The 25,419-nt window shown below is 55.8% G+C and overlaps 1 protein-coding gene across 2 annotated transcripts; it reads right to left on the reverse strand.

Moving 5' to 3' along the window:
* Positions 1–224: 224 nt before the first annotated feature.
* Positions 225–23,595, reverse strand: CTDSP2 (CTD small phosphatase 2). 2 transcript variants are annotated; one of them, XM_014844047.3, is made up of 8 exons: positions 23,025–23,595; positions 9,725–9,873; positions 7,907–7,945; positions 7,376–7,477; positions 6,710–6,766; positions 4,408–4,500; positions 4,083–4,268; positions 225–3,884 (listed from the first exon to the last, which is right to left on the reverse strand). In XM_014844047.3, exons 1-8 carry the CDS (start codon positions 23,086–23,088, stop codon positions 3,759–3,761), a joined length of 816 nt encoding a protein of 271 aa, XP_014699533.1. In that variant the 5' UTR covers positions 23,089–23,595; the 3' UTR covers positions 225–3,758. The 2 variants fall into 2 exon arrangements, with proteins under 2 accessions (XP_014699533.1, XP_014699534.1); XM_014844048.3 differs by lacking the exon at positions 7,907–7,945 and having other exon boundaries at positions 23,025–23,417.
* Positions 23,596–25,419: the final 1,824 nt, after the last annotated feature.

Raw genomic sequence — 25,419 nt, forward strand, 5'->3', positions numbered from 1 at the left:
GATGGCAATGGAGTTGGGTCCAAACAGAAGCCAGGGAAGAGTTAACATAGCCAGACTTCTGTGACCTTGTGCAGAAGCCCGGTGCTGAGTCCACAGCCGGCCTCCCAGCCGGAGGCTCCGGCCTGCCCAGCCTGGGTGCTCCAGCCTCATCACGACAGATGGGTTGCGCAGGACGAAGGGTGTGCCCAGTAAGGGCCCAAATGAACAGCAGGGCCAGGAGGCAGTTCCCATTCCTGGAATGGGGTTTTTTAAACCCATTTTTATTAATTAATTGTAAGTAATACAAATATTCCAAAAATATAACAGACACTTAATGGCGTCCTACATTTCAAGTTTTTGAATACAACAAATTTATCAAACCATGAATCTGTAAGCAAGGTAGTCAGAACCCCACAGCCCAGTCACAGTGGGAAGCAGATCCCGCCCTCCAAATGGCATCATGAAGGGAAAGTGGCACGACTTGAACTGTCCCCCGGGGTAACTACCAGCAAAGCAGCTCTTGGCCCAGAGGGGCAGGCCTGCGGGCCAGGCCTCTGCAGTCCCTTCTCTGCTTAACGCAAAGATTTACTGGTGTTTAAAAAAAGAAAAAGACAACAAAACGAAACCCCCATGTTACAAAAAGCCACTGAGGGAAGTGGTAAGTAAGCCCCTGAAGACCTGAAAGGGACAGGCCTTCCACAGACACGTGGCCTGGCTGGGACGTGGGAGGGGGACAGCCTTGCAGGGGGCGGCCCTACCGAGAGGCCTCAGGACAAGGTGGGGCAGCAGAATAAAATGGGATTCATTTCCCAGGGAATGACTGCTTTTGGACTTCCCATGCTTTTAGCACAAAGAAGCTTCTGGGCCACTGCTAACAGAGATGAGTTTCTACACTCACAAAATGGTCAAAATCTTTGGGAGGCAGGAGGGAACTCAACAGAAGGTCCCAGGTTAACTGAAGGCAAATTGACTCAACTTCTCTACAGTAAGGGACCCGTGGGCCTAGCGAGCGTCCCCTCTACAATGTGCAGAGTGGAAAACTCTTACCCGACCCTCTCCAAACTGGTCCTGTGTCCAAAGCTCCCCCTATGAGAGGGACACGAACATCAGGCTTTTGATTTAGAAGCCCAATCAGAGAGACACACTGTGTCTCTGAAGAGGCACCTTAAAGAACTGAACCTGGCAGGCGGGCAGATTCCTGGCATGGCTTGAACTGGGGCTGAGCAGGCCCGGGGGTCTACTGCCTCTGGAAGACCAGCCTCAACTGGGAAGGGCTGGTGGGACGCCCTAGGACAGATCCTGGGATGAACTGGCTCCCACCCCACCCTGCCTCCCTCCACAACGAGTCTGGCTGATCCCTCCAGAGAGCAAGTTTCGCAATCATCCCTTGCTCCTAACACACTGAAACTGGAAACCACGAGCAAACCATGACTTCAGCTGGCTCTGGTCCACATGGACGGACTCTGTGTTTAGATTTATTTGGCTGACTGGCTTCTCCGGGGAAAGGAGGAGAGGGGAAGTGGGAATATGGCATTTCTGTTGAGGAACTGCAGGTGGGCAGGGCAGGCTTCATGCAGACACAGCAGGGCCACTCGCACCCGAGCTATCCTGGGCTCTGGTCCCAAGTGGCTTGGAGCATTTGGACAAGCCTAACAGGAAAGGGGGTGGCACAGGCTCCTCCTTCACCTGGAAAAACATGACCCAAAGGAGCACAGGAAGGGTCCTGGGCCTGGATCACCTGTGAGCCTTATTGCTTATTTAGTCAGAAAAGCTTGGCCGGGCCTAGATGGCAGATTTGGCACAGGGGCTAACCCTCAGAGCCGGGCTTAGGGAGAGGCCCCTCCTGCAGTATCAGGATAGAAGCCTAGGCCAGCTCCCATTTTCCTTCAGGACATGTTGTTCCTGGCAGGCACTGAGCCCTCTTCCCCCACCTGCAGCAGGACCCTGCGGGCACCAGGAAATGATGCTGTGGGAAAAGACGACGTGGGCCCTGGGGAATCTGTTCCACTTCTGTGACACCAAAGGGAAAGACCAGGCCTTACAACCTTGGGACAAGGAGTGGAGGCGGCATCACAACGCCAGAGAAAGGTGCTCGTCAGCCAGCTACCACTCAGAACACCAAGCTGCTGCTCCACCCCCTGGTTTTCTCAAAACTGTGGAAACGGGAAAGGATAATATGGACGAGTCCTGAGTGGGAGGTGTCCTCACACCTGAAGCAATTTCCAAATGCTTTGTGACACCTGCCTCTAGAGAAAACGGAGACAGGCATTGGGAAGTCCCTCCTAGCCCAGAGGAAGGAGGCCAGAGAAGAGAGAACCCCAGCCAGCCCCGGGGAGGCCATGGTTAAGGCAGTGATGCTGAGGTGGGGCTCCCTTTTGGGGGGCCCTTGTGCTCCCAATGACAGCAGCACTTCCTCTTTTGTTTTCCATCCTGGGGAAACTTCGTTTTGTGACTATTTTTTAAAGTATTACTACTGAGAAACTTCGAAAGAGCCGCGCAAAGCACAGGTGGGGGGAGGTCCACCTGCGACCCGAGCCAGGAGGCTGGCCAACTAATGGTGAGAACACCCCTCCCCTCAGCCCAGGAAAAGCAGGGGTGCCTCTGAGGCCCTGGAGAGAAAAAGCGACAGGCGGGAAGGACGGGGACTGGAGCAGATACTGCTCGGCACAGGCCAGGCCCTGGGGGAGGACACAAAGGAGAGAGCCCTGCCCAAGAACACCAGGGCAGGCCCCAGTGCCCCTCCCAGACTCTGGAACAGAAGTCCTTGCACCAGCACCAGCACCAGCACCAGCAGAGAATCCCTGAAGAGCAGACTTACGGACACAGTCCGAGCGCAGCTCATCTGCAAGCCAAGGCGACACACGCATTTGGGGTTTTCCTCGTCCCTGTACCCCGAGAACCTCCCACATTCACCTCAGGCCCAGGACTGCAGCTTTGTCAGAAACAAAACAGGCCCAACACTCCACGTTTAGAAAGAGAATTTTAAAACAGTCAAAAGAACGGAAATCAGTTATCTGTCCTCTCCCAGGCCAGGGAGAAGACGTCCTTCCCCGCAGGCTCGACTACGACTGGTGCTGAGGAGGCAGGCCCAGCGCCCAGGCCTCAGGGAGACCCGGAGAGGGCTCAGCCAGGCACGCTGCTGGAGGCAAGCGCAGCCCTTGGGCCACAGGACTTAATGGCCTCTGGGGCTACTGGTTCTGGCAACAAGCTTTCATCTTCCAGAAATGTCGTCTGTCTGCAGCAGGTGGCTGGAGAAAGGTTTCAGAAAAGTGTGTGCCTGGGGCACCCGAAGGCAGCCTCTGACCCTGCCTCTCCCCCTGGTATAGGCCGGACAACACTGAAGAAAGGCCGTGGGTTTGACAATGGAGCCTTCAATGGTCTTCATTCCACAGAGCTCGGGTGCTCTCAGGATGACTGGACAGGAGATGAACCAACTCGGGGAGAGTCTCGATCTTTCGGGTTCTCCCTTATCCTGAAACACTTACATCCCGGGGCCCCAGTTCAAGGCAAGACAAACACACACACACACACACACACACACACACACACACACACACACATAATCTTGGGAACCCAACTCAGGGCTGCTCTGGGTACGGCTGGCCTGGTGTTTGCCCACTTGGCATCTAACCTGTCCTAAGGCTCTCTCCAATCACTTCTATTTCCAGGCCCCACTGGGTGAGATGCTCCAGCTTCCGCTCTGTCTGTCAGGCTGATCATAAAGGCACGGTGTAGGAAAGTCCCCTACTGGGATGGCCGTGGCTTGGAAGCAGGGGAGGCTAAGGGGCCCGCAGCTGCCCGAGGCTGGTGTAGACATCCTCTGCTCCGCTCAACTCCTCAAAGATTGGGATCAGGTTTAGCAGCTCAGTGTCTGCCATGTCATCAAACCAAGACTGCACGGGCACCTGGGGCAGAGAGAAGGTGGCATCAATCTCCCGACCATCAATTCTTCCCTCCCTTGCCCCAGAGCCCCTGGAAGCTGGCTGGGTCCACCTGGGGGGTGTGCTCCTCTGGTAAAGCCCTCGGTTCCACCACCCACTCCCTCTCCCACGCGGGGCAGGGACTCCCCAGCCCTGCAGCGCGGGCGTGTCTGGACCACTCACTGCATTCTCTGGGTGGAAGATGTAAGAAGCTGGCGAGTTGTCCAGAATGAGGGTTTTCCTCAGGTCCCTTCCCAGGCGGCTGAGGTCCTTGACGTAGCAGCCCTGGTGGAACACACAGGACTCACGGAACAGGCGGGCCCGGAACACCCCACACCTGTCCAGCAGATCGGTCACAGGGTCGGCATACTGGGAGAAGAGAAGGGGTTTTTGTTTGGAAGCAGTGCTGGTTCCCCGTGGCATCCTGCGGACCAGCAAGGAGTCGCTGGACCACCCCTGTGGCTGCCAAACCTGCTCCCAGTTCTTTGCTCCCCTTCCCGCCAGGTACCTTGGCCAGGCTGGCAGTGAAGAGAACACATTCAAAGAGTTCCCCCATTCGTCTCAGGAACTCATCCACGTAAGGCCTCTTGAGCACGTACACCTGAGGGAAAGCACAGGCTGGTTGGAGGCATCCCTGGGCGGGGGAGTGTGGCGGCGCTGGTCACGGTCACCACACACACAAAGAGCAGCAAGTATGTTCAGACCTCACTCTGTCCAGATGCCCGCACCCCAGCCTCTGGGACCATCTGGCTGGAGGCCTCCCCACAGACCAGGGCACTAGCATCACCTCCTCACTAGGCTTCTGTGGGCTTAGTGATCCCAACGTTGACCCAGCTCAGGAAGAAACGTATACACCCATGTCTCAGGAGCCATCTGCTTCCGGCGGCGAACCATCAGCTGCCTCCAGAAACAAGTAATCAAGAATAGGCCTCACAGATGGAAACAGCCTATCCTGGATTACTTGAATCCAGCCACAGCCTCTATGGGGGCTTCCTGTCCTTGGCTCTGGCAGGACAGTCTGTCCAGGTCACCAGCAGGCAAGGTTGCCGACACTTCCTAAAACCTCATGCCCTCACACAGCTTCTGAAATGCACCAGGAGGAGCAACTTTTCCCTCAATGACTGAGCCCAGACACCCTGCAGTGTCTTGCTCTAGTGCCCCCCACCCATTCTGTGCTTGTTCCTGCCAGCCGGCCCTAACACTCCTGTCCACCTTTCGCAGTCTCGCACAATTGGGCCTAAGAGGTTTGTCGGCTGCATGTCCCTCACGGGTCTGCAGCCTGTCACTCCCCTGCCTCCAGGCCCTCCCGCTCATCCAGCCCACACAGGTGCTAACAGAACCACTCCTTCAGGGCTCTTTTTACGTCACTCCCTGCTCAGCGAGCCTGTGCCTGCTTGACTCTCCCTCTAGGGAGTGGCCTGAACTGGCCACCAGTCACCAGACCCCCTGGCTCTGCAGCAGGGACCCTCTGCCCTAGGCAGCCACAACTTGGCTCCCTTTCAATTTGCCAGTTCTTCAACCAGCTCCTCCCTCTTGCTGGCTATTCACCAAGCTTGGCATCTCCTCGCTACTGTGCTGAACACTCGCCTTCCACAGGCAGCCCCCACCTGAGTCTCATCCCTTTTTCATCATTCACGCCTCTTCTCATTAACCAGGAGTTCACACCTCCTATTCGTCTGTTTGGAAGTATGCCTTCGTCTTTTCCCTGTGGGTTTTGCAGATCCCTATACCTCAGCCAGACGGGAGAGGGCTGCTGGGCAGAGGCCGGGCAGTCCGAGGGCCAAGCCTGGCTCTGAGCAGGGGCTGGCGCTGGGCCTGGTGGGGCCCTCAGTTGGGGGTGGTGCTGGTAAGACAGCTTCTACGGACACGGGAGAGTGAGAACACTGGTGGAAGCCTCGAAGCTCTTCCCTGCAGGGAGCTCCTGTCTGACCAGGCCATGCAGTCAAGCATCAGGGCCACCAGGGCACTGCTCCCGATGGTCCTAGAGTCTCGGGCCTGCTGGCAGCCTTCTGGGCAAGTGTTCTGAGTAAATGGAGTTTCATGAGCCACACCACGTGACCCTGAACCCTGGACGGAGCAGGCTATGCAGGGCCAGAGCCTGACCCTACTGAGATTCAAGTGCCCTTTGACAGGTACGGACCGAGCATTTCCCGGGGCAGAATCCAGTGGAGGGGCCCAAGCGGAAGAGGGTCGGGAAAGCTTCCCAAAGGAGATGCCTGGGCTGAAGAGGAAGAATTTCACCAGCTAGACAGAGTAGGGGCACAGGGATGAGAAAAAACAGCTAGTACCGGCTTCCTTGCCTACAACAGGGAGAGACACCAACTATTCAGGATTAGAGAAAGTGTAATAAACCACGTAACAGTGCATGCCACACGGCGGGGTGATCAGTCAGTGATAGCTGTTATCATTATTAAATAACACTATTTAATTTAAATAGCTTGGCTGCAGAGAGAAAAAAGGTGACAGCTAAAGGGAGATAAGGGCCAATTTTTTTTTAAGATGAGAAAGCCTTGAGTGTGAAAGGTCACAATAAAAAAGGAGAGACTGGGGGCCGGCCCAGTGGTGTAGTGATTAAGTTTGTGCACTCGGCTTTGGTTGCCTGGGGTTCGAGGGGGCACGGACCTACACACCGCTCATCAAGCCACGCTCTGGCAGCCTCCCAAATACAAAATAGAGGAAGACTGCGCAGATGTTAGCTCAGCGACAATCTTCCTCACCAAAAAAACCCTGAAGGTACAGGAAAGGGATCACTGGTGGAACACCAGCCCTGAGGAGGGCGCAGGAGCCGGGCGGCCAGGCAGGTAGCTCACCTGGTGGGTGGTCCCCTCAATCTCGACAGGCACTATGAAGTCTGCATTGTTGATTGGCTGGAAGGCAGGAAAGTTAATGAGGTTAGCACAGCTGGAAGGAGACAAGCACCCTGCCTGCCCGCCGCACCCCAGTCCCTGCCACAGCCACTGCAAAGGCCCCTGGGAGGCAAGGCGGGAACAGGTCTGAGTGACTCCAGGAAGCTCCTCCTACCATCCACCCCGCAAAGCGGTTCTGGTTGCACTACAGAGAGTGATGCCCCTCCTGGCTTTCCCTACTTACCACCAACCCCAAATTCTACCTGAGCTGAGAGTTTCAGGGCCTTCAGAGTTAACAAACATCCTGACACAGTGGAGAGGCACAGAGTCCAAGGCTCAACCCCGTGAGGTGTGCCCAGTACACAGCCCTGGTGGCTCCCCGTGCTGTATGCCTGGGGCGGCTGATGCAGCCTGTGGGCAGTGACTGGGGGGAGTGGGGGGTTCCTACTCAACATTCTTCAGTGTGGCCTCCGGATATGTGGTGCCAGCATGGCCCAAATGCCAGAAGCCCAGCCCTCCTCCTTCTGATCGCTTTTCTATCGTCAACTTTAGGTCACCTCACAGCACCTGTCACCAGGCTCACAAGACAGCCCACGACAGGTGTGGGAAGGGCTCCAGACGTCCAGTTACCTTAAAGGAGCTATGCACAAGGGTCTCATCCAGGTCAATGACCACGCAGATCCTTCCTTGATCTTCCTCTGTCACCTCTGGGAGCAGGCAGGTCCCCGGGATCTAAAACCAGAGGCAGGCTGCTGAGATCTGCCACCAAGAAAGCCCCAACAATCCCCCAGCGGAACTCTGGGAAGACCTGGGCTTGTCGAGGAGACGAGAGCTCAGGCTGCAACCCAGAGAGGCTCCGCTTGAAGGCCAAGAGGTCGAGAAAGAAGAGACTGTGCTGGCTCCTCGGCCTCGCCTCCCTTGGGGCCTATGAAGTGCTCTGGACATGGAGATGGAAGCCAGTGCTGCTGTGGGATGGACACGGGCTGTCCCCCAAAATCTGATGCCCTGCACAGAATGGGCCCTTGCAAATATCTGGAACAAATGGCTTCTGAGGGCAGGGAGGTGGCCAGCCAGGCCCCGAGAAGGGTGGGCATCACCCCACAGGGTTAGCAGGGATCACAGGGTATAGGCCTCTGAGCACGCACTCCATCAGTCACATACCTGATAAAACTGGTATTGGAGACACTGGAGCAGATCCGACTGTGGGAGAGAAGGAGGCGGTGAGCGCCACGTGGCCAGCACCTTCCCTGACCTGTCTAAAGCCCACTGCTTCTGCCTCAGGCTTGGAGGGTAATTTTCTCCCTGAGACCCCTGCCCCCTGGAAGGTCCTGACATGACAAAAGTGGCTTAAGGGCCAGGTAGGAAAGGGGAAAGGCCAAAGCTTCCTGTCCACATTAGGCCTGAGGAAGGACGGAGAAGACAGGGTCCCCGTTCTTGCTGCCACCACCTCTCAGCTGGACGAGATGCAGGGCCGCAGAGGCAGAACCAAAATCTACTCCTCCCTGCGGTGGCTGAACCTCTCAGTCCTGGACCTCGGGCTGCTCCTTGAGAATGGGTGCTCTCTTTGCCCTCTTTAGGGGGAGAGATGCGGGCCCTGAGCCCGTACCAAACATCAGGTAAGCCAGTATGAACCCACTTTCGGGTCCCGAAATGTGAGGCCAGGTGGAACGCAGAGATCGGAAAGGCTTCCCCCGCCTTTTGCTAATAATAAAAACGTTGTTATGGTTGTAAAAAGCAGTAAGCGTTCTTATGGAAGCCCTGAAGAAAAATTAATATCCTAGCACTTACAAAAAAAAAAAAAATGTTTTCGGGGCTGGCCCTGTGGTATAGTGGTTAAGTTTGCGCACTCTGCTTCGGTGATCTGGGCTTCACAGGTTCGATGCCTGGAGTGGACCTAGCACCACGGTCAAGCCATGCTGTGTTGGCTCCCACATAACCTAGAGGAAGACTGGCAACAGATGTTAGCTCAGCAACAATCTTCCTCACAAAAAAAAGAACAAAGAAAAAAATGTTGTTTTTGCATTTTTAAATAAAAAAAATGCATTTTAGTTTATTTCCTTCAAGTTTGTTTTAGTAGTCTTTTTTTGCATTATATATAATTTCACATTCTGCTTTTTGACTTAATGTTGCAACTCAATACTTTTCCATGTTGTTGTGAACTCTTTGTAAAAATGAATCGCTCAGTAATGCTGTCATGTTGTACTTTATTCCCCTATTGGATGCTGAAGTGATTTTTGATTGATGGACATGTCTTTAGCCTGGTTTTCAGAGAGAGGAAGGATAGCCAGACCCTGGTATTTCAGAAAGTACCAACGGCATTGGGGGCAGTAGGATTTTTGGTTTGGGCTGTCCCCACCCTTGAAACGCCAGACATATCTTCTGGTCATTGTGAGGATCAAAGACACCCATGCGTTTCCAAATGTCTCCCACAGGCACAGGTAAGAGCTGGAAGAGGCTGTCAGGAGTGTGGTAGAATTTCAATCCCTCGGTTCCCTGAAAGTCAAGGAGCCCGGAAGGTAGCTTTGCATAGTAAGCAACAACGACAAACACAGGCCTTCCAGCCGGAGAGCTCTGAGTGGGAACTCCGACACTACCCATTATTAACCATGAACTCTTCGGGGCCAGGTAACCTTTCTGGGTCTCAGTTTCCAGGTCTAACTGGGCATCCTGGCAATCTCCTTGCAGGGCTGCTACATGGATCACAGGAGACAATATATGCAAAGTGCCTTGCACACTTCCCGGAACCTGGAAGGATCAGGACTGCAGGGGTCCCCAGAAACCACAGGGACATGCAGATGGCCCACCGTGCAAATGGGAAGCAAAGGAAAGAAAATGGCCCACCACGGGAAGGGCAAAGGAAGGGGCTCCTCTGAGCCAGAGGCCTCTGAGAGCTCAGGCAAGGCGTCCCGCCACCTGCCGTGGCTACGGGGCCCTCACTCGTGCCCTCCTGGCAGACATCACACCACCCGACCCAGCTACCTTGGCAATGGTGTTGGCTTCCTCCTTGTACGTGGAGAGCTCAGTGGAGGGGCTTGACTGGCCAACATGCTGGGCGCGAAAACAGCAGAAAAGGGCCTTGAAGATGTTACGTCCACGAGGCTTCTTAGGAGAGGACTTGGAGACCAGGCCTAGAGTGGAGGGATTGATGAGGCATTAGCCACAGGGTGTCTCTGTTCACAGGTACCCCGTACCCATATCCCTCTAGTCTGTAAGCTCCACCAGGGCACCCAGCACGAGCTTGGCGAACCACCAAATACAGTCAACAGGGAAGCGTACATGTTTATTCCAACACCTTCTCTCTAAAGCAGACACAGCAGGAATGCCTGCACTGCGTGGGAAATGAACTGCAAAGGGTGTGCTCTCGGTTCCACAGTGGGGGAGGGGGCACAGGGGACATGACACGCTCAAAGATGGACCAGGTACAAACTCAGGGGTCCTGCCGCTCAGGAAGCAACACCCTGAAGGGACCCCCAAAATTAACTCACAAAAACAAAAATCCTCCCTAACACCAGTTCCCCAAAGACGACCCATCCTGGACAGGAGAGTCACCTGGATGCCTTCAAGCAGGTGGAGCTCCAGCTCTGCTCAGCGGCAGCAGAACTGAGCCAGACAAAAACCAGACTAGAAAACAGAACACCTGCAGCCCCCAGGAGGAAGCCGTACTCTCGGTTCACACCCTTGTCTCCTTCCCACACTCCAAGCACTTTCCTTAATACTCCCTCCCCTCAGAGATGGAGCTGGAGATGATCGTAAACCACATGCAGAGCAACCCCTCAGGACACACATCCAGCGTGGGCTCTAGGCTGCCGTCCGTGTGTCTAGACCACAGCTGCTCAGTCCTGCCTTGACGATTCAAGCTTCAGAAACACAGGGACCTGGCAAGGCAGCCCCAGAAAGGCCAAGCTGACACAAAAACACTACGGTCATTACAGGGTCAACCAGAAGGGGACTTCAGAATCTCTTGTTCAAGTTCCTTTTGCTTTTAGATGAACTGTTCCAGCAACTGTTGAGCAAGAGGAAGACGACCAAGTGGGAACTGTGGCCAGGAGGTGGCGCCACACACCCACTACCAGAATGGTCCTCAGCCACAGGTCTCCTCTCCCCAGGCCTGGGCGGGGCCGACCCAAGGGTTAAAGGCGACCTATCCCACTTTAATAAACGCTGGAAGTGCCCCTGTCTCTGTGGGGGAAGGAAGGCAAACAGAACGTGGCATGAGGACAACTTTCCCTGTGTTGTTTCCGTTAAGAAGGGAAGGGACAGGCAATGTGATGGGGGCCACCCAGCCTCAGTCCTCACAGCACCACCCACCCAGGTGGCCTTTGCAGAACTGGTGATGGGAGAGCCATTTAACACCCAGTTACCGGGCTGCCTGTGTACCCCTGGAGAGGAGGAGAGAAAACCAAACTATTCCCCAGGACCAAGGGTGAGGAAATGGCCGCTGAGGCCCCAGGACAACCGACGCAGCTCTGACTCAGAGCGTTCGAGGGCTGCCTGCACATGCAGGCCAGGTGCCCCGGGCGGCAGGTCTAGAGCTCTCTCTCCCTCCCCTCCCTGAGTTAGCCCAGATCCCTTGACACTGCTATGACCATTAGGAACCTTCTAGAAAATGGCCAGATCTCCCCAGCAATTAGCCTAAAAACCTAGATTTCACTCTCAAGCTCTTGGTCCCAGTGGAAGGACCAAGATTTCCAGGGACTGGGGATTTTGTCATGAAGAAAGAGGCTGCACTGGGGACCTCCCCCAAGGCCCCTGTATCAAGGAGACAAAGTTTAGAGCAGAGCCCAGCACGTACAGACGGCAGGATGAGGCGTTCCTTGGACTTTTTCCTACTCTTAAAAATCTAGGCAGAAACTGGAGGGAAAGGCCAGCTTCTCCACCTGCCTGCATGGCTCACATCCAATTCCAAGCCCAGGGACTCAAGCAGACGCTGACACAAAGCTCCAAGACCAAGGCTGAACCATTGCTTTCCCTTTGGTTTATGGTTTCTTCACGCAGAACCACAATCAGAGGCTTAACCCGGGCACCAAGCCTTTCTTAAAAGGCCACACAGCCCAAGCCTTTCCTGAAGAGAGGCCATCAAGAATGCACTCAGCATCTTAGTGACAGACGCTGCGAAGGCTGAGTAATCCTGAGAGGCAGGGAGGTGAAAGGGGCAGCTGGCTGGGGCCACGAGGAGGCCTTGCTGGTGCCCACTGCGGGAGGCCCGACAGGCAGAGGAGCTTCAGCCTTAGACAGGGGCTGGGGGGGGTGGGGGCGGGGTCTCCTCAGCCTGGTTTGGACTCTGCAGGGGATGAAGGTCTCTCAAAAACACAATGTGACCAGGCAGTCCCAGGGCCTCAGAGACCACAAATGCCTTGACCTCGGGGGCAGGCACTCAGAGCACAGCACAGAGCTGTGGCGCCTGGGGAGGGCACCACAGACCCCCAACAGCAAGGTCAGTACCCCAGACGTCCTCAATACCCCCTCCCCTGTTGGGGCCCCACTTCCCTCAGTCTTTCTCCAGGCTTTTCGTCCTGATCTTTACAGACACTGCCCCTGAGAACCCATCAGGGCCTCTCCAGCACCCCCCCAACATGGCTGCCTCTGACGGGGCCTCAGCCGGCCACATCCACCAGCTTCCGGCCTTCCTCGGAGCAGGTGCTCAGTAACTTTGGCTGGCTGAGTGAATGACTCCGGGGCCTCCAGGGCCTCTGTCACTTCCAGAGCCAGGACCTGTGGAAGCCTTCACTGGTTTGCAATAGCCCAGAAGACAGAGAAACAGAGAAGACTCCTTTATGTGAGGAGAAGGCGGGCTCTGAAGGAGCTGAGCACCTGAGGCAAGCCACTCAGTCTTTCTGGGCCTCGGTCATGTTTACTGAGCACCGATGACCTGTGTTAAGACTCAACATCATCACTTCATTTAACCCTCACTACAAACTCATTTGTAGATATGAATTCCCCATTTTACAGAAGGGAAAGTGAAGCACAGAGAGATTAAGTGAGCTGCTTGAGGGTTATGCAGGGAGTCTGACAGCAGAGCCAGGATTTGGACCCAGATCTGCCTGAACCCAGAGCCAGGGGTCTTAATCACTGCCCCCTAAGGGCTCCAGCAGCTCGGGGGCATCGTGTGCATCCACCCCTGCAAGAACTGGGAGGTTGTGGGCACCCGCAAGGTCTCTTAGAATGTCTCCCTACTCCTCTCTAGGCTGGGCCGGTAAAGGATCAGTTTGGGGTCAGGCGCCTCTTCTCTGCTGTCCTCGTGGGCAGGCCATGAAGGGGGCAAGGAGTAAACAGTCCAAGGCTCTGGAACTCCCCTCCAGGGCTCCCTGCACCCCCACCCCAGCCCTGCACCCGCTCTGACCGGCATCTATCTCTGGATGATCAACAGGACAATGGGGGAGGGGGAGGAGCTGGAGTAGGAGCTTTGATCCAAGACCTGCTTTGTTCAGTGGGTTTAAGGGTGAGGGGGAACACACACCAGAGTGGGATGCGAAACTGGTGTCAGAGAGCCTTTCAGGGGGCTCCTTTCAGCCAGCACGCAGCATTGTGTCCCTGACAGCCAGGTGAAAGCCACTCCCACCCCTCCATTTGTGATGGGGAGGGACGCTGGCCCCCCCTCCCCAGGACAGTAACACTGGGCACAGGAGGATTTCCTGGCCCATGGGGATTTCAAGGCAAACAGCTTCCCCAATGAAGGAGGGCAGGATTCTAGAGGATGCCATGTGACCCCGTAACTGGTCACCCTTCTTCCTTCATCCTCTGTAGGCTACCTGCTTTGTGGACACCCGGCCCTCCCCTGCTGCCCAGCTGCTGACGTGCACCCGCTCTCCCTGCTCTAAACAGCTGGTGTGGGGCTGGATGTCAAGAGGACTAGCACAGATCTAATGGGGGAGCTCGGGCTTAAGAAGAAAGTGTGCAGGTGGCTGGGAGAAGGGAAGCTGGGTCACCCCTCCAGCTCCCCACTTCCTACTGAGGCAGGGTGGGAAGGTGGGGGGACATGGGAGGTATTCCTCCCTCTCTGAGGCTCACCTGGGCTGAGGCCAGGTTCTGCCAGCTACTGACTCAGCCACACACCCTCTTTGGGCCTTAGTTTCCTCATCCATTAACTGGGAGAACAGCAAAACCTCACTCCTGACTGAAAGGATAAACAGACTTACTGTTTTCACAGAGATGCACTGTGATGCACTGTGCAAACTAAAGCTGAATGCTGTGCTTGTCTGAGTTAATCATCTAAGGGGAGACGACCACGACGTGGCAACACTGTGGGCCTTGTTCCAGGAGGCCAGCAACAGATCAGGAGCCCTCCCACCTCCAGCATGTGGTTGAAGCCCAAGAAAAGAAGAGAAAGGAAGGTTCCAGAGGAACTCTGATCGTGAGTGGTTCCAAAAGGTCAGAACAATCCACTACAAAAGTGGTTTTCCAGTTTGTAAACTCCCGGGATGGTATTCTGCAAATGAGAGGAAAGCAGGTGAGGCTGTTCCGTTCAAGATCAACGATGCCCTCTCCTGTTGTGTCCACCACCACTGCCCCCTAGAAGCACCAGGTGGGGACACTATTTGCCTCTGCCTCTTAAGAAGCATGTGCAGGTACATGCATATGCACACACGCGCGCACACACAGAGATGAAGGCTGGCTTTGCCAGGACAACACTATTTTTAACCTTCCTCTGAAGGTCAGGTTCAGATATCACCGTTGCCAACAACACAGCTTCGTGTCCCAGCAAAGGAACTCCTCATAAATCGCCTGGGGCTCGGCAGAAGGCAAGCTCTCAGGCTACTGCATTTTAACAAGCCCATTCATGTAGAAGGATGCTTCCTTGGTTCATCCCTCAGAAGCACTCCCTTCTCCACCATCGCCCATCCCCCGCAAAGCTCTAGTCCGGCTATCACTATAAAATGGCCTCTCTGAGGGGCCTCCCTCCCCTTAGCTATTGGAGGAAGGAGAGTGTTTGGAGCACTTCCGGCCCTTCTTGGCCAGCCGCCTGGGCCCTGCAGCCAAGACACATCTGATTGGGGCTCCCCAAGGAGAGGAGTCCTCCCAAGTCCTCAGCAAGGGGCATCTGTGCCTTGGCTAAGGACAGGCCCTAAAGTGCCAGGTGGACGGAAGGGCTCTTGGACCAGCAGGTGAGTAGGCAGGGGAACAAGAGGGTGAGAAATGCCTAGACCTCCCCCACACAGAAAAGGCTAGAAACAATGTGGAGGGGGTTCCCGTTTCCACAATGCCCAACTGCCAACACCGTTCTCTTTGGGTGACAACGCGGGCAGGGCCTCACCCAGCTCAGTGCTAGTTCCCAAGTTCCAAAGAGCACTTGTGATTCTGGTGGTACGGACTGCTAAAAGTAGCTTTAGCTATGCTGTTTGGCTCACACCAGCATGTTTTACGCTGGTGCCCTCCCTGTGGCCAGCATCTGGGCCATCCTCCCTGCGCAGACGTCTCCATTAGTTCCCTCTCCCTGGGCAGGAGGGCTCCCTGCAGCTCTCTCTCTTCTGCCTAAGAAAAGACTTCTTTCAGTCCTGGGTCCTTAATGCCATCTGTGGGGTAGGGCCACAGGTCACTCACTACCTTGCCTCTACCTTTTCCCTGCCCCCTCCTGCAATCTGGTCACTGATCTCAATTTAGGACCTCAAGTTTGGGGACATTCCCTTAAGAAGGACTCAGTTCTGGGGCAGGGGATTCCTGGCAACTTCCAAAACATGATCAAGATACTCTATCAATTTCAGAAACTGCCTTTAAAAGAGTTATTGTCAAAGCACCCTCCTGGGCAGCTCTAACACGCTTTAAAAACATGCTGGAGTGGGGTGGGGTTCCCAGGAGAAGGGTCAGCAGCACGCTCAGCCCCCGCCCCACGCCAGAGGGCTCTGGGTGGATGTCAGGAAGTGATCTGATGGCCCTCCCAGCAGCAGGCACAGACCTGAGGTACCATCTCCAGCAGGAGCCTCGCCCCCTGCAGCGCCAGCTAGGGCAGCGATGTCATTGCAGGGGACCAGAAACCATACTTGCCCCCCCTGAGTCTCCCTCTCCCGCTGAGGAGGTGCTGAGCAGGCCCCCGTGCAGGCTGGGAGGCTAAGAGAAACCTGCCAAGCAGGACACAAACACCCTCCTGGGGGCTGTTTCAGCCCCTGCACGGGCTCTCTGCCCTATTCCTGGAATGCTGGGACTTGGTGGAAGACCATGAAGAATCCAGGGTCTCCTTGCCCTCCAGCTATGAAAGCCAGTTTTAGGTGACATTTGTGTGAGAGTGAGACGGAGCAAGAGGAGCGAAGGGCACAGGACAAAGCCGAGGACCCTCAACTGTCTCTCCTCTGACCAGCAAACAGAGTGGTTGCACAGGTGCCAGAGACTGGGGTTCGATCCTGGCTCTGCCCAGTATCAGGTATGTGGCCTTGGGCCTGTTTCTGCATTTGTAAAGTGGGACGGCTAACGTTACCTATTTCATAGAGCTACGAGAATGACAAGCAGCTCAGGGTGTGTCCTGGCCCTGGTGGACGCTCAGTAAGTGTCAGCTGCTAGTCATCAAGGACATACCACTCCCATAGCCTTATCTCAGTCTCCATCTCACATTGTTCACATCGAAGGAGACCAGAGATTTCATCCAGAGGTCACACAGAGGTAGTGGCAGGGCCAACATGGGAAATGGTTTTTTCCGGGACTCCACAAAAACCAATCACAGTCTCACACATACACACTCACACTCACACTCGTTGAGGCTGGCCAACCAGTTCCTTCCTTCCTTCCTTCCTCTCGTGGCTGGCCTCTGCAGAAGGACTGGAAGGAGTCTGCCAAGGAAGGACTGCCAAGGAGTCTGTCCCAACTCCTGGGTCAACTCACCTGCTCCTCCACACCCCTGAGCTTCACCTGGCACCAGCCAACCAGTATAGGCATGTCCACCTGAGACAGCACTCAGCTAGAAGTCGGGAAAGCCAGCTCTTGCCCCACTTCAACCTCTCAAAAAGCTTTGTGGTCTTGACTAAAGTACAACCTCTCTGGGGTTCAGTGTACTTGCAGGTCAATTGGGAAAGGTCTACACTGCATGGTCCCCTATAAGGTGGCTTCAGATCACCTGAAGTGTGAACTCAAAGGCACTCTAAAAAGTGGAATGCACAATGCACAAAGGAGTCAGTGCGGGCCACGGCTAAGGCGTGACTCTGGAGCCCGTGTTCCCTTGCACAGGGTGCTCTGGCTCTCTCAGCAGAGGTGGGCCCACCTGTCAAGTGGGGATAATTCCTATCTCACAAGGTCATTGTGAAGATTCAGTGAAACACTAGATACGAAATGCTAGGAACAGCACCTGGCCCACAGTAAGCGCTCTGGAAATTCTGCCGGGATCACTACTCTGTCCATTTACCCTCAGAACACTTTAGGACTCCCCTTTAGGAGCCAGAGCATCTTTAACAAACAGCAACACTGGATCCCTCCAGGGGACTCTTCCTGCTTGGGGCTAAACAGGCAGTTGGGGCCACTGCTGTGCTCGCCTGGCTCTTCTCCAGGGACACCTGTCAGAATCACAGGGAGCATTTGGAACACACGCAGGCCCGGCCCACCTGCTCATGCTCTGATTCAGTAGGACTCAGGTGGGGTCTGTATTTTTAGTAAGTGTCACAGGAGATTCTGATTTGTGTCCCTGGCTGAAAACCAACGTCTAAAGATGGCCAGTGGTCCCTGACCAACCCTTCCAGGACCTCAGGGGGATTCAGCCAGAGTCCCTGCGGCCCCTCCCCCACCACAGCTCGGTGGCTCAGAGTCTGCAGGTCTCTGTGGCCTTGTGCCCCAGCGTCTGCTTCTCTTTTCTGGGGCACTTGCTCTAGTCTATCATCCAGTCAAAAGACCCAAGCCTGCCATCTCTCTCCGCAGGCACCTCTCCTCTGAAGGCGGGGCCCTAGCCCCTTTCTGCTACAACAACAGGAGGGCTGGGACCCACGGCCCTCAGCCTGGGCGCCTGCGCAGGCCCGCATCCTGAGCTTGGGCCTTCCCGTGACTCTGCCTGGCTCACTGGGGCTGAGGCCACATTTGTTCCCTGAGAACAGCGCGGGTGGGAAAGAGCAAATTCTACAGGATGCAAGAGCTATTCATACATCAAGAGATAAAAGAAGGTAGAGAATAAAAAGAGACTAAGAGCAAAGCCTGATTTGCGGGGAGGACTAGGAGGACCTGGAAGGGAAAGGGAATGTCAGAAGGTCCGCTCAGAGATCAGGTTCAAGGCTGACCCCCAGAATAGCTGACGAATAAAACAGGACACATGCACCTCCTGCCCAGAGGGAGGCTGCGTGCTGGCTGGAGGCCCCTTCTGTAATAACAGCCCTGGGGCAGGCCCTCAGACCCGAAGGCTGGGCACTTTGCCGGATGAAGAAACGCTGTGCTCGCTGGCCCCTGGGCCAGGGAGGCGTCCAGTTCCAAGTCAACTTCGCCACTTTGATTTCTACTAGCGCCCTCGTAGATCTGCATGTTAATGAGCTCATCTGCATTCTAGTTGGGAACTATCCCTCCTTTTCAGAAGGGGGAGGGAGTCACGTCAGGGCCACACCCAAGCCCACGTCCCCAAGTCAAGCAAGTAAGTTCTGTGCTTCCCAAGCCGGCCGGCCGGCCTGAGACAGGATGGAAAGGGTTTGATGTCGCTTCTGTGCTTTCCCAGTGTTGCACCCCAAAACCACAGCAGCAAACACAGAACTTACGAACAACGATTTCTCTTTGAAACCCAGTTTTTCTTTCTCTCCTCGTTACTAGAATTCCCTAAAAGAAATCTGAATGTCACTGGGTTCAGTAACTCTCAAAGCAAATGCAGCCTAAGAGAATGCAGCACACAGTTGTCTCCAGTCTTCACCACATCCATTTCTGAGGCGAGCAACTGCTCTGAAGGTCTAGAATTCAGAGACTCTTCACAGGAGGTGCAGGCTCCCCGGCCGCCCGCCGCCCCACAGGCCCAGGTGCCAGGCAGGATGGCAAAAGCCCCAAGGCACATGCTACCCAAATTAGTGCAGCTAAAGCCCCATCCCAAGTCACACACACAAAGAAGAGGGCCGTGCAGCAAGGCCGTGCGCAAGCCTCAGAGATTGATCCTTCCAGAAGGCCCAAGCTCCCACATCAGTGTCCCCTCTGACCCCCGGCCACCTGTCTTTAACAATAAAACCCACATGACCATGTGCTGTTCGCACTGTGTCCTTGGGGGAGCGGAGGAGGAAGAGAGGAGTGGTCTCGCTGTGTAAAAAAGAAGGCCGTTAACCTTTATCAATTACCTACTAAGTCCTGCGCAGTAGATAAGTGTAGACATCAATATTCCCATTTTACAGATAAGTCACTCAGAACACTACCGTGATTTGTCAAGTCTCAATGTGAAGGGGAAGCAGGGATTTGCACCCAGGCCTGAAGCAACCAATTTTGCTCCTGGAACAATTCCTTAAAGTAACAATGAACACTTTGCTGCCCCTGCCTCCCTACCCAGCCCAAGAATCAACCTTCCCAAAAATGAGAATAAAAGACAAGACTCCAAATTACCCAAAAGAGAGCAAAAGGAAAGTTGAGGAGGAAGAGGAAGGAATACATATTTGCATATAAATATGTATATATTTACATATTGTCTTTCTCTCCCATACTTAGTTACCCGAACACTTCATTAACTAATTCTCCATAGACAGGCTGGGAGCATCATTCACCTCAGCTAGAAGAGTGACTTCAACAGTACTTAGAATTTTAACAACGTCCATGATCATAAGGGATTTGGAAGGTCCCACAGAGAGGATGAAAGGGGACCTCTCTACCACCCAGTTTCTTTAAGACCCCCGTAGTTATGAAGAGACACAGGAAACAGGAACACCACCACCTCTGCCATCTCCAGAGGAGTTTTTCACAGCAATTCCCAAGTCCTGCTCAGCGGAAAACTCTGCACGTCAAACGCCACAGCAGAAGTGCAAACTCCCAGCCCCAGGAGATGAGGCATTCAAGAACTTTGTTGCTGAGCTAGCAGCAATCCCTTGGCGTCCTTGCGGAGGGAGCAAACACAAGCCTAAGTCACGACACAGGCCCCTACCCTACTCCAAGTTGGGGGAAAAACTCTCAAGGGGACACAGGGGCGAGCCTCAGACGCCACAAAGAGGCCACAACCAGGACCGGGCCAGGAGGGGAGAACAGCCAGTGGCGCAGGAGCAGCCAGCTATAGGCACGCCCCCTGGACCCACATGAGCCAGCTAAGGAAGAAAGCCCCATGAGACTCCAGCCAAGCCTTTCAACTGGAGGGCCTAGCTACAACTATAGTGAAAGGCGTTTGGGCTTTTTCATGAGACAATGAGACAGAAGTTCTCCCTCATGGGGAGAAAGCAAGAGCTGGAAAGACTTGCTATCATCCTAACTCTTAGGGATGGTCAGCTACCAGAATGTGCTCAGTTCCACTTGTGAGATAACCACCCAGGGCCTCCTCCCCCTCTCCCGGGAAGGAAGGGGCATCAGGTCACCCAGGAAACAAAAAAGGTCTTGATTCCCCCAAAGGGTCCCTGGGTTGCTTGGAGCTCTGGAAGAGGCTGTCTCCACTTCCTCATTTCCTGCTGGGAGCTTCAGGGTGTACCTGCTTCCTGGGCTTTCCCCCACCAACACCAAAGCCCACGGCACAACCTCCCAGCACTGGGGCAACACCCTCGCAGGGGGCTGCAAGAACTGGCCACCCTCTGGCCAAACTGGTATTAACTTTTCCTTTTTACTCTTGATATTACACAGAACCCTGTCCCTGCTGTACCAGGAAGCCATTTCACCCATCTGTCTGGGAAGATGATCCAATTTGGGTCCTTTTATCAACGACGCTTTCAGCAACTTTGTTCTCCTTCCCTACTGTAATTACTTTTGAATCATCAACGCACCCAGCCAGCCTTAAAGCTCCGAGAACAGAATGCTAAAGGAGGAGAAAACCCTGCAACGGCAAACAACTTCACTCAAAAACCACCCGAGCTAGGAGCAATTTGTTTTTTTCTAGAAATTTACTTATTAATAAACTGCCACTCACTCCTCCTTTTTCCAAAAGGAGGCAGGACCTAGAGCTGGGATGCTGTGGAGACAGGGCAGGCAAGGAACTCCTAAAGGAACTAATTAAAACATCTGTTCCTCACTCTCACTTTTTTTTTTTAAGATGTAGGATTTGTTTTAAAGATGCAGGAACGTTGGCCTGCTGGTTGCTGGGTGCCCAAGCAGCCCAGGAAGAAACTATGTCTCCTCTGGAATGCAATCAAATTACATGGGGAAAGACAGACCCACAGCTGCTGGCTTGAGAATTCAGATCCTCCAGGGGTAAGTTTAAAGGACAAACCACACAAAAAAAGAAAATGAAAGACGTAACTCCAAGAAGATCCAACCAACATCAGCAACTAAACACTGTCAGGAAGCCAGCTGCGTTGCTTTCTGCTGTCATCTATTCTGTTCCCCACCCTTCGCCCCGCTGGATGAAACTTCCAGCTCTGATTTGTAAGATGCCCCTTTGGCAGACCAGCTCTCCTTCACTCCTCGGGAGGTCCCTTCACCCAGAAGGCACCCTCCTGAGCCCCTACAGGAGGAGAGGACCTGAAAGGGAAAGCACAGCGTTGTGCTCCCTTCTCAAACACTGCCCCCTCTGGAATCCTCCCATACCCAAATTTCTTCACCTCCCGCTAGCTCTCGGTCCTTCCTTGGGATGAGGATGGGCAGAGAGTGGGGAGTCAGGAGCGAAGTTATCAAAACAGAAAGCCTCTCCCTTCAGCCCTCAGCACAGTTAAGCAGCCAGCAGAGGGGCGACGCTGCAGCCTGGGTCACTGCCTGGGTAGTGAGGCAACCAGGAGAGCAGAGAGTCAGGGGTCTTCTGGGGGTCTGGGGTCTGAGCAGGCAAGGCTCTACCCGACCTCAGGGCAGACTTATTGAAAGAACTGCCAGAGATGCTGAAAGCATACTCTGCCCCCCACCCCCACGGGAATCAGAGAAAGGCTACCACCACCAGCCCAGCTTCTTTGCCCCTAGGCAAGTTGGGGGAGCTCCTTGGGACCGTGAACCCCAGGAATAAGTGACCTGCTGATTAATGTTGCCAAAGAGGGGGAGGTGGGGCGACACGGAGGCCCCGCAGCTGGGCCCCCATCAGGCTTTAGGCCTCACCAAGTTGAACGGCAGCACTGGTCCTTCACGCCCCGTCCTGGGGGTCGAGGGAAGGGCCAGAGCGTTCTGAATCTGGCCCGGAGAGCGTGCTCTCCCGGCTCGGCCCACTGGCCCCAGTCCGGGAAGTTCTGCAGAAAAAACGACACTAGTCTCACTCCCCGCAGAAATTCTTTCCGCTATTTTAGACACATTCCTCATTCCTCCAGGCCCGAAGGGGACTGTGGGGGAGGGGGAGTCTCGGGGCCTCCATCGGGAGCAAACTCCGCGCGCGTCCCCCCGCGGGCCCCGCCTCGGCCGCCCCACGCACGTCCCCAAGCCCCCCCGAGAGAGCCCGCGACCCCTCGGCCTCCACCCGAGCCGCTGCCCACGGAGAACTCGCACTTTTTCGCTGCGCGATTCAGAAACACGCCGGGTCTGCTGCCATCCGGCGAATTATGTAACCAGGGACACGGCTCCCGGGCCAAACAGACGCGCTGTGTGCGCCGCGGGCCGCGCCGGGGCCGGGGGCTCCGGCCCGCCGGAGGTCGTGCCGTCTGCTCGGCGAGAGCGGCGGGGGCAGCTCTCCCGGCGGGAGCCCCGCGCCGCCAGAGGGCCGGGCCCGGGCCCAGCGCTGGGTCGCCCGCTCCGCGCCGCCAGGGCTCGGCCCCTCCCCCACCGCGGCCGCCCCCGCCTCTGGGCGGTGAACTTGGTCCCAAGTCCCGCTGGACGCAGTCACTGCCCGCTGCCTGAGCGACCGCGGGCTGGGGGGGGCCCTGGGAAGTGCTGGACTCCAGTCCTGGCTCCATTCCAGCTCGGGACCCCTCTGTCCCCTTCCCAAACCCTCCCCGCGGTCCTGGGGCAGCAGCACGCTGCGGTGCGGGAAGGCGACGACCCCACCCCCAACTTTGGAGGAGGCGAACGCGGGTGGACTCCGCTCTGAACGCTATCCCTCCGCCTCTCTGCCCGGGGGGAGGGAGTGCAGGACTGGGTGACAGCTGCGCGGATGACGCCCCTCCCCCTCGGGCGCCGAGAGCAAGGGCCCCGCGCAGCCCCCACGGGGGTCTGAGTGCGGACCGGGACGCGGGGGCGGATGGACTAGGCGGTCCGGTCGGAATCGCCCGCTCTGAGTCCCGGGAGGTCAGGGGCCGGGACTCTGGTTCGGGGCTCTGCTAGCCCCCTCCCCGCTCGGGGGCGACGCAAAGTTTTGGGAAGTTGCTGCCCCTACCTTGCTTGGTGAGCACCAGGGCGTCTTCCCTCCGCGCCTGGGTGATGATGGAGCCGTGTTCCATCTAACAATCCCGCGGGCCCGGGCTGGCTGGGCGGGAGGACCGGCGGGCGCGCAGGCTGGGCTGGGCTGGGCTGGGGGGCCTGGGCGGGGGCCCGCTCCGGCTCCGGCTCCGGCTCCCGAGACTCGGACTCCCACAGCTGTTCACATCCCTGCTCTCGTTCCTTCCCTGGGCCGGGAAGGGAGGCGGCCAGTACGGAGAGCGGGCGGCCCGGGCAGCGGCTCCCCCGGGTGCCCCCGGCCCCGATCCCCCGGCGGCAGCTCCGGGCTCCTCAGTTTGGGTCCAACATGGAGAATCCGGAGCGAAAACAAGAGGAGGAAATGGGACACGGGGCGGTTTCCAGGCTCCCCCCTCCCCTCCGTACTCCAGATAAACAACCCGCGGCTGCAGCGCCCACCCCCGCGCGCCTCGCGGCTCTGGATCCGGCCTCTCCACGGTCCGCCGGCGCCTCCCGCTCCGGAGCACGGTCCTAGGCCCCGGGCCCCGCCACCTGTGAGCGGCCTGGGCTGCAGAACATCCGGAGCTTTGCTATTTTGTTACAGAAAAAGCGAATCCCCGAGGGGGGTGGGGTGGCGGGCGGGCAGGCTGGCGGGGGAGACTTGAAACCGCTCCGGCGCTCCGATTGGCCCTCTCGGAAAAAGGGGGCGTGGTCCCTTCTTACTATGCGGTGCGAGGACCCAACAACATTCCAGTCGCCACGGCCACGCCCCCAGGCCACTCCCCCTCTCCCGGCTGCGGCCTCCCAGTCTCCTCGGCCACACCCCCTTCCCAACTACTTAAAAGGACACTCCGACGCTCACGTTTCCCTACGGTGCTGGGGTTCCTGTCTGTGCAGTTCTGCTTGGTAAGGTGGACTGGTTCGGCCCTTCGGGTAACCCGGGCAAGCCGCGAAGCCTAACCCAGGTCGGGCCAGGATGGGAGGGTTCAGGGCAGGTTTCTTACTTCCTCCTTGGCCCTCGAATGTAGACCCACTGTTTCACATACACGAGGACAACCATCGAATCCCGAAAGGGATGTGTGTGTAAGTGGACGCAGGACTCCAGAGTATCAGAGCTGGAACTGACCTCAGGGCTGTCTGACTTCCCCCCTCCACCAAATGAGACAGGAAGTGCGGGACTTTGCTCAGAACCACTCACTTATTCTCATCCAGGGCTTACCCCCTTCTCCCCTTCCTCCGACCCCAGTCCTGCCCGCTTCGTCACCCCATAGTCCCAGCTCAGCTTAGATGGATAGAGGTCTCTAAGGGAAGAGCTTCAGCTCTGTGGACTTTTGCTGCCCTCCCTCCTTGCTCTTAGGCCCCGGGCACCCTCCGCTGACTATGGCTCCTGGATTCTCATGAGTCTCCTGCTCAAGACTGTAGGTGAAGCATGTACATTTGTTCCCAAGCAGCTCCAGAAAGGCAAGTTTCAGCTCAGTATCAGGTCCTTTCCAGTCAGCTACATCTGTCCACAGGTGACATGGCTGCCTTGGGAGGGAGGGAGCTGTTCCTGTCAAGACTGGCAAGAGTGATGCAGAGAGAGATGACACTGGGTGACTTCTGAGCTACTTCCAACGCTCATAGTCTGTGATTCTATGGAACTCACTTGGCCCAGGAAGGGGCTTCCAGAAAGGTCAGGACTTCTCTAAACCCGGGGGGGTGGGGGCAGCTGATGCCCTTCCTGCTGCAGTTCCCAATGACCAACATGCATGAGGTCTCACTGGGAGGTCGGAGAAGTAGGTCATCTCCTAACTGGACAGGTTATCAAACACCTGCTCCCCACGGTCCCTCCCCATGATTACAGGTGAGGTTGTGATGTGTGTGCCTGTGTGCCTTAACAGTGCTCGTGCCTGCCTGCTCCTTCTGTTCCTACACATAGAGATACGAAACCTTTTTATATAACAGCATTTTAATGGAAATACTGTTTTTCCAAAATGGAAGTAGCTGTTACAGAGTATGTGAATGATGCTTATGTAACTTTAAACACTGCGTTTGGGTAGATCCCAATTCATTAACGAAGGGGAAAGGGAGGAGTTCTCACATATTTACCTCCCATCATTATCAAAGGATCGTTAAAACCCTAGGATTCTGAAGGTAAATCTTCAGTAGTCAGGTTGCTAGGGGGCCTTTGGGGGCCCTGCCCCCACCCTCTTGCAAGGTAGTTCAGTTGCAGTGGGAGGAGGACAGGCAGGATCTGAGGACCAAGTATGGAGGGGGACCTGCTGCAGGCAGCTCTGTCGTTTTGGGCAGGAACCTTCACCCCTCCACGCTCCCATCTCCTCATCCATGGAGATGTCCCTCCCCCACTATGGTTGAAAAAGTACTTTCACATACCTCATCTGCCTCATTTGGTCTCT

This window comes from Equus asinus, chromosome 22, assembly GCF_041296235.1.
Source record: "Equus asinus isolate D_3611 breed Donkey chromosome 22, EquAss-T2T_v2, whole genome shotgun sequence".
Taxonomy (NCBI): Eukaryota; Metazoa; Chordata; class Mammalia; order Perissodactyla; family Equidae; genus Equus; species Equus asinus.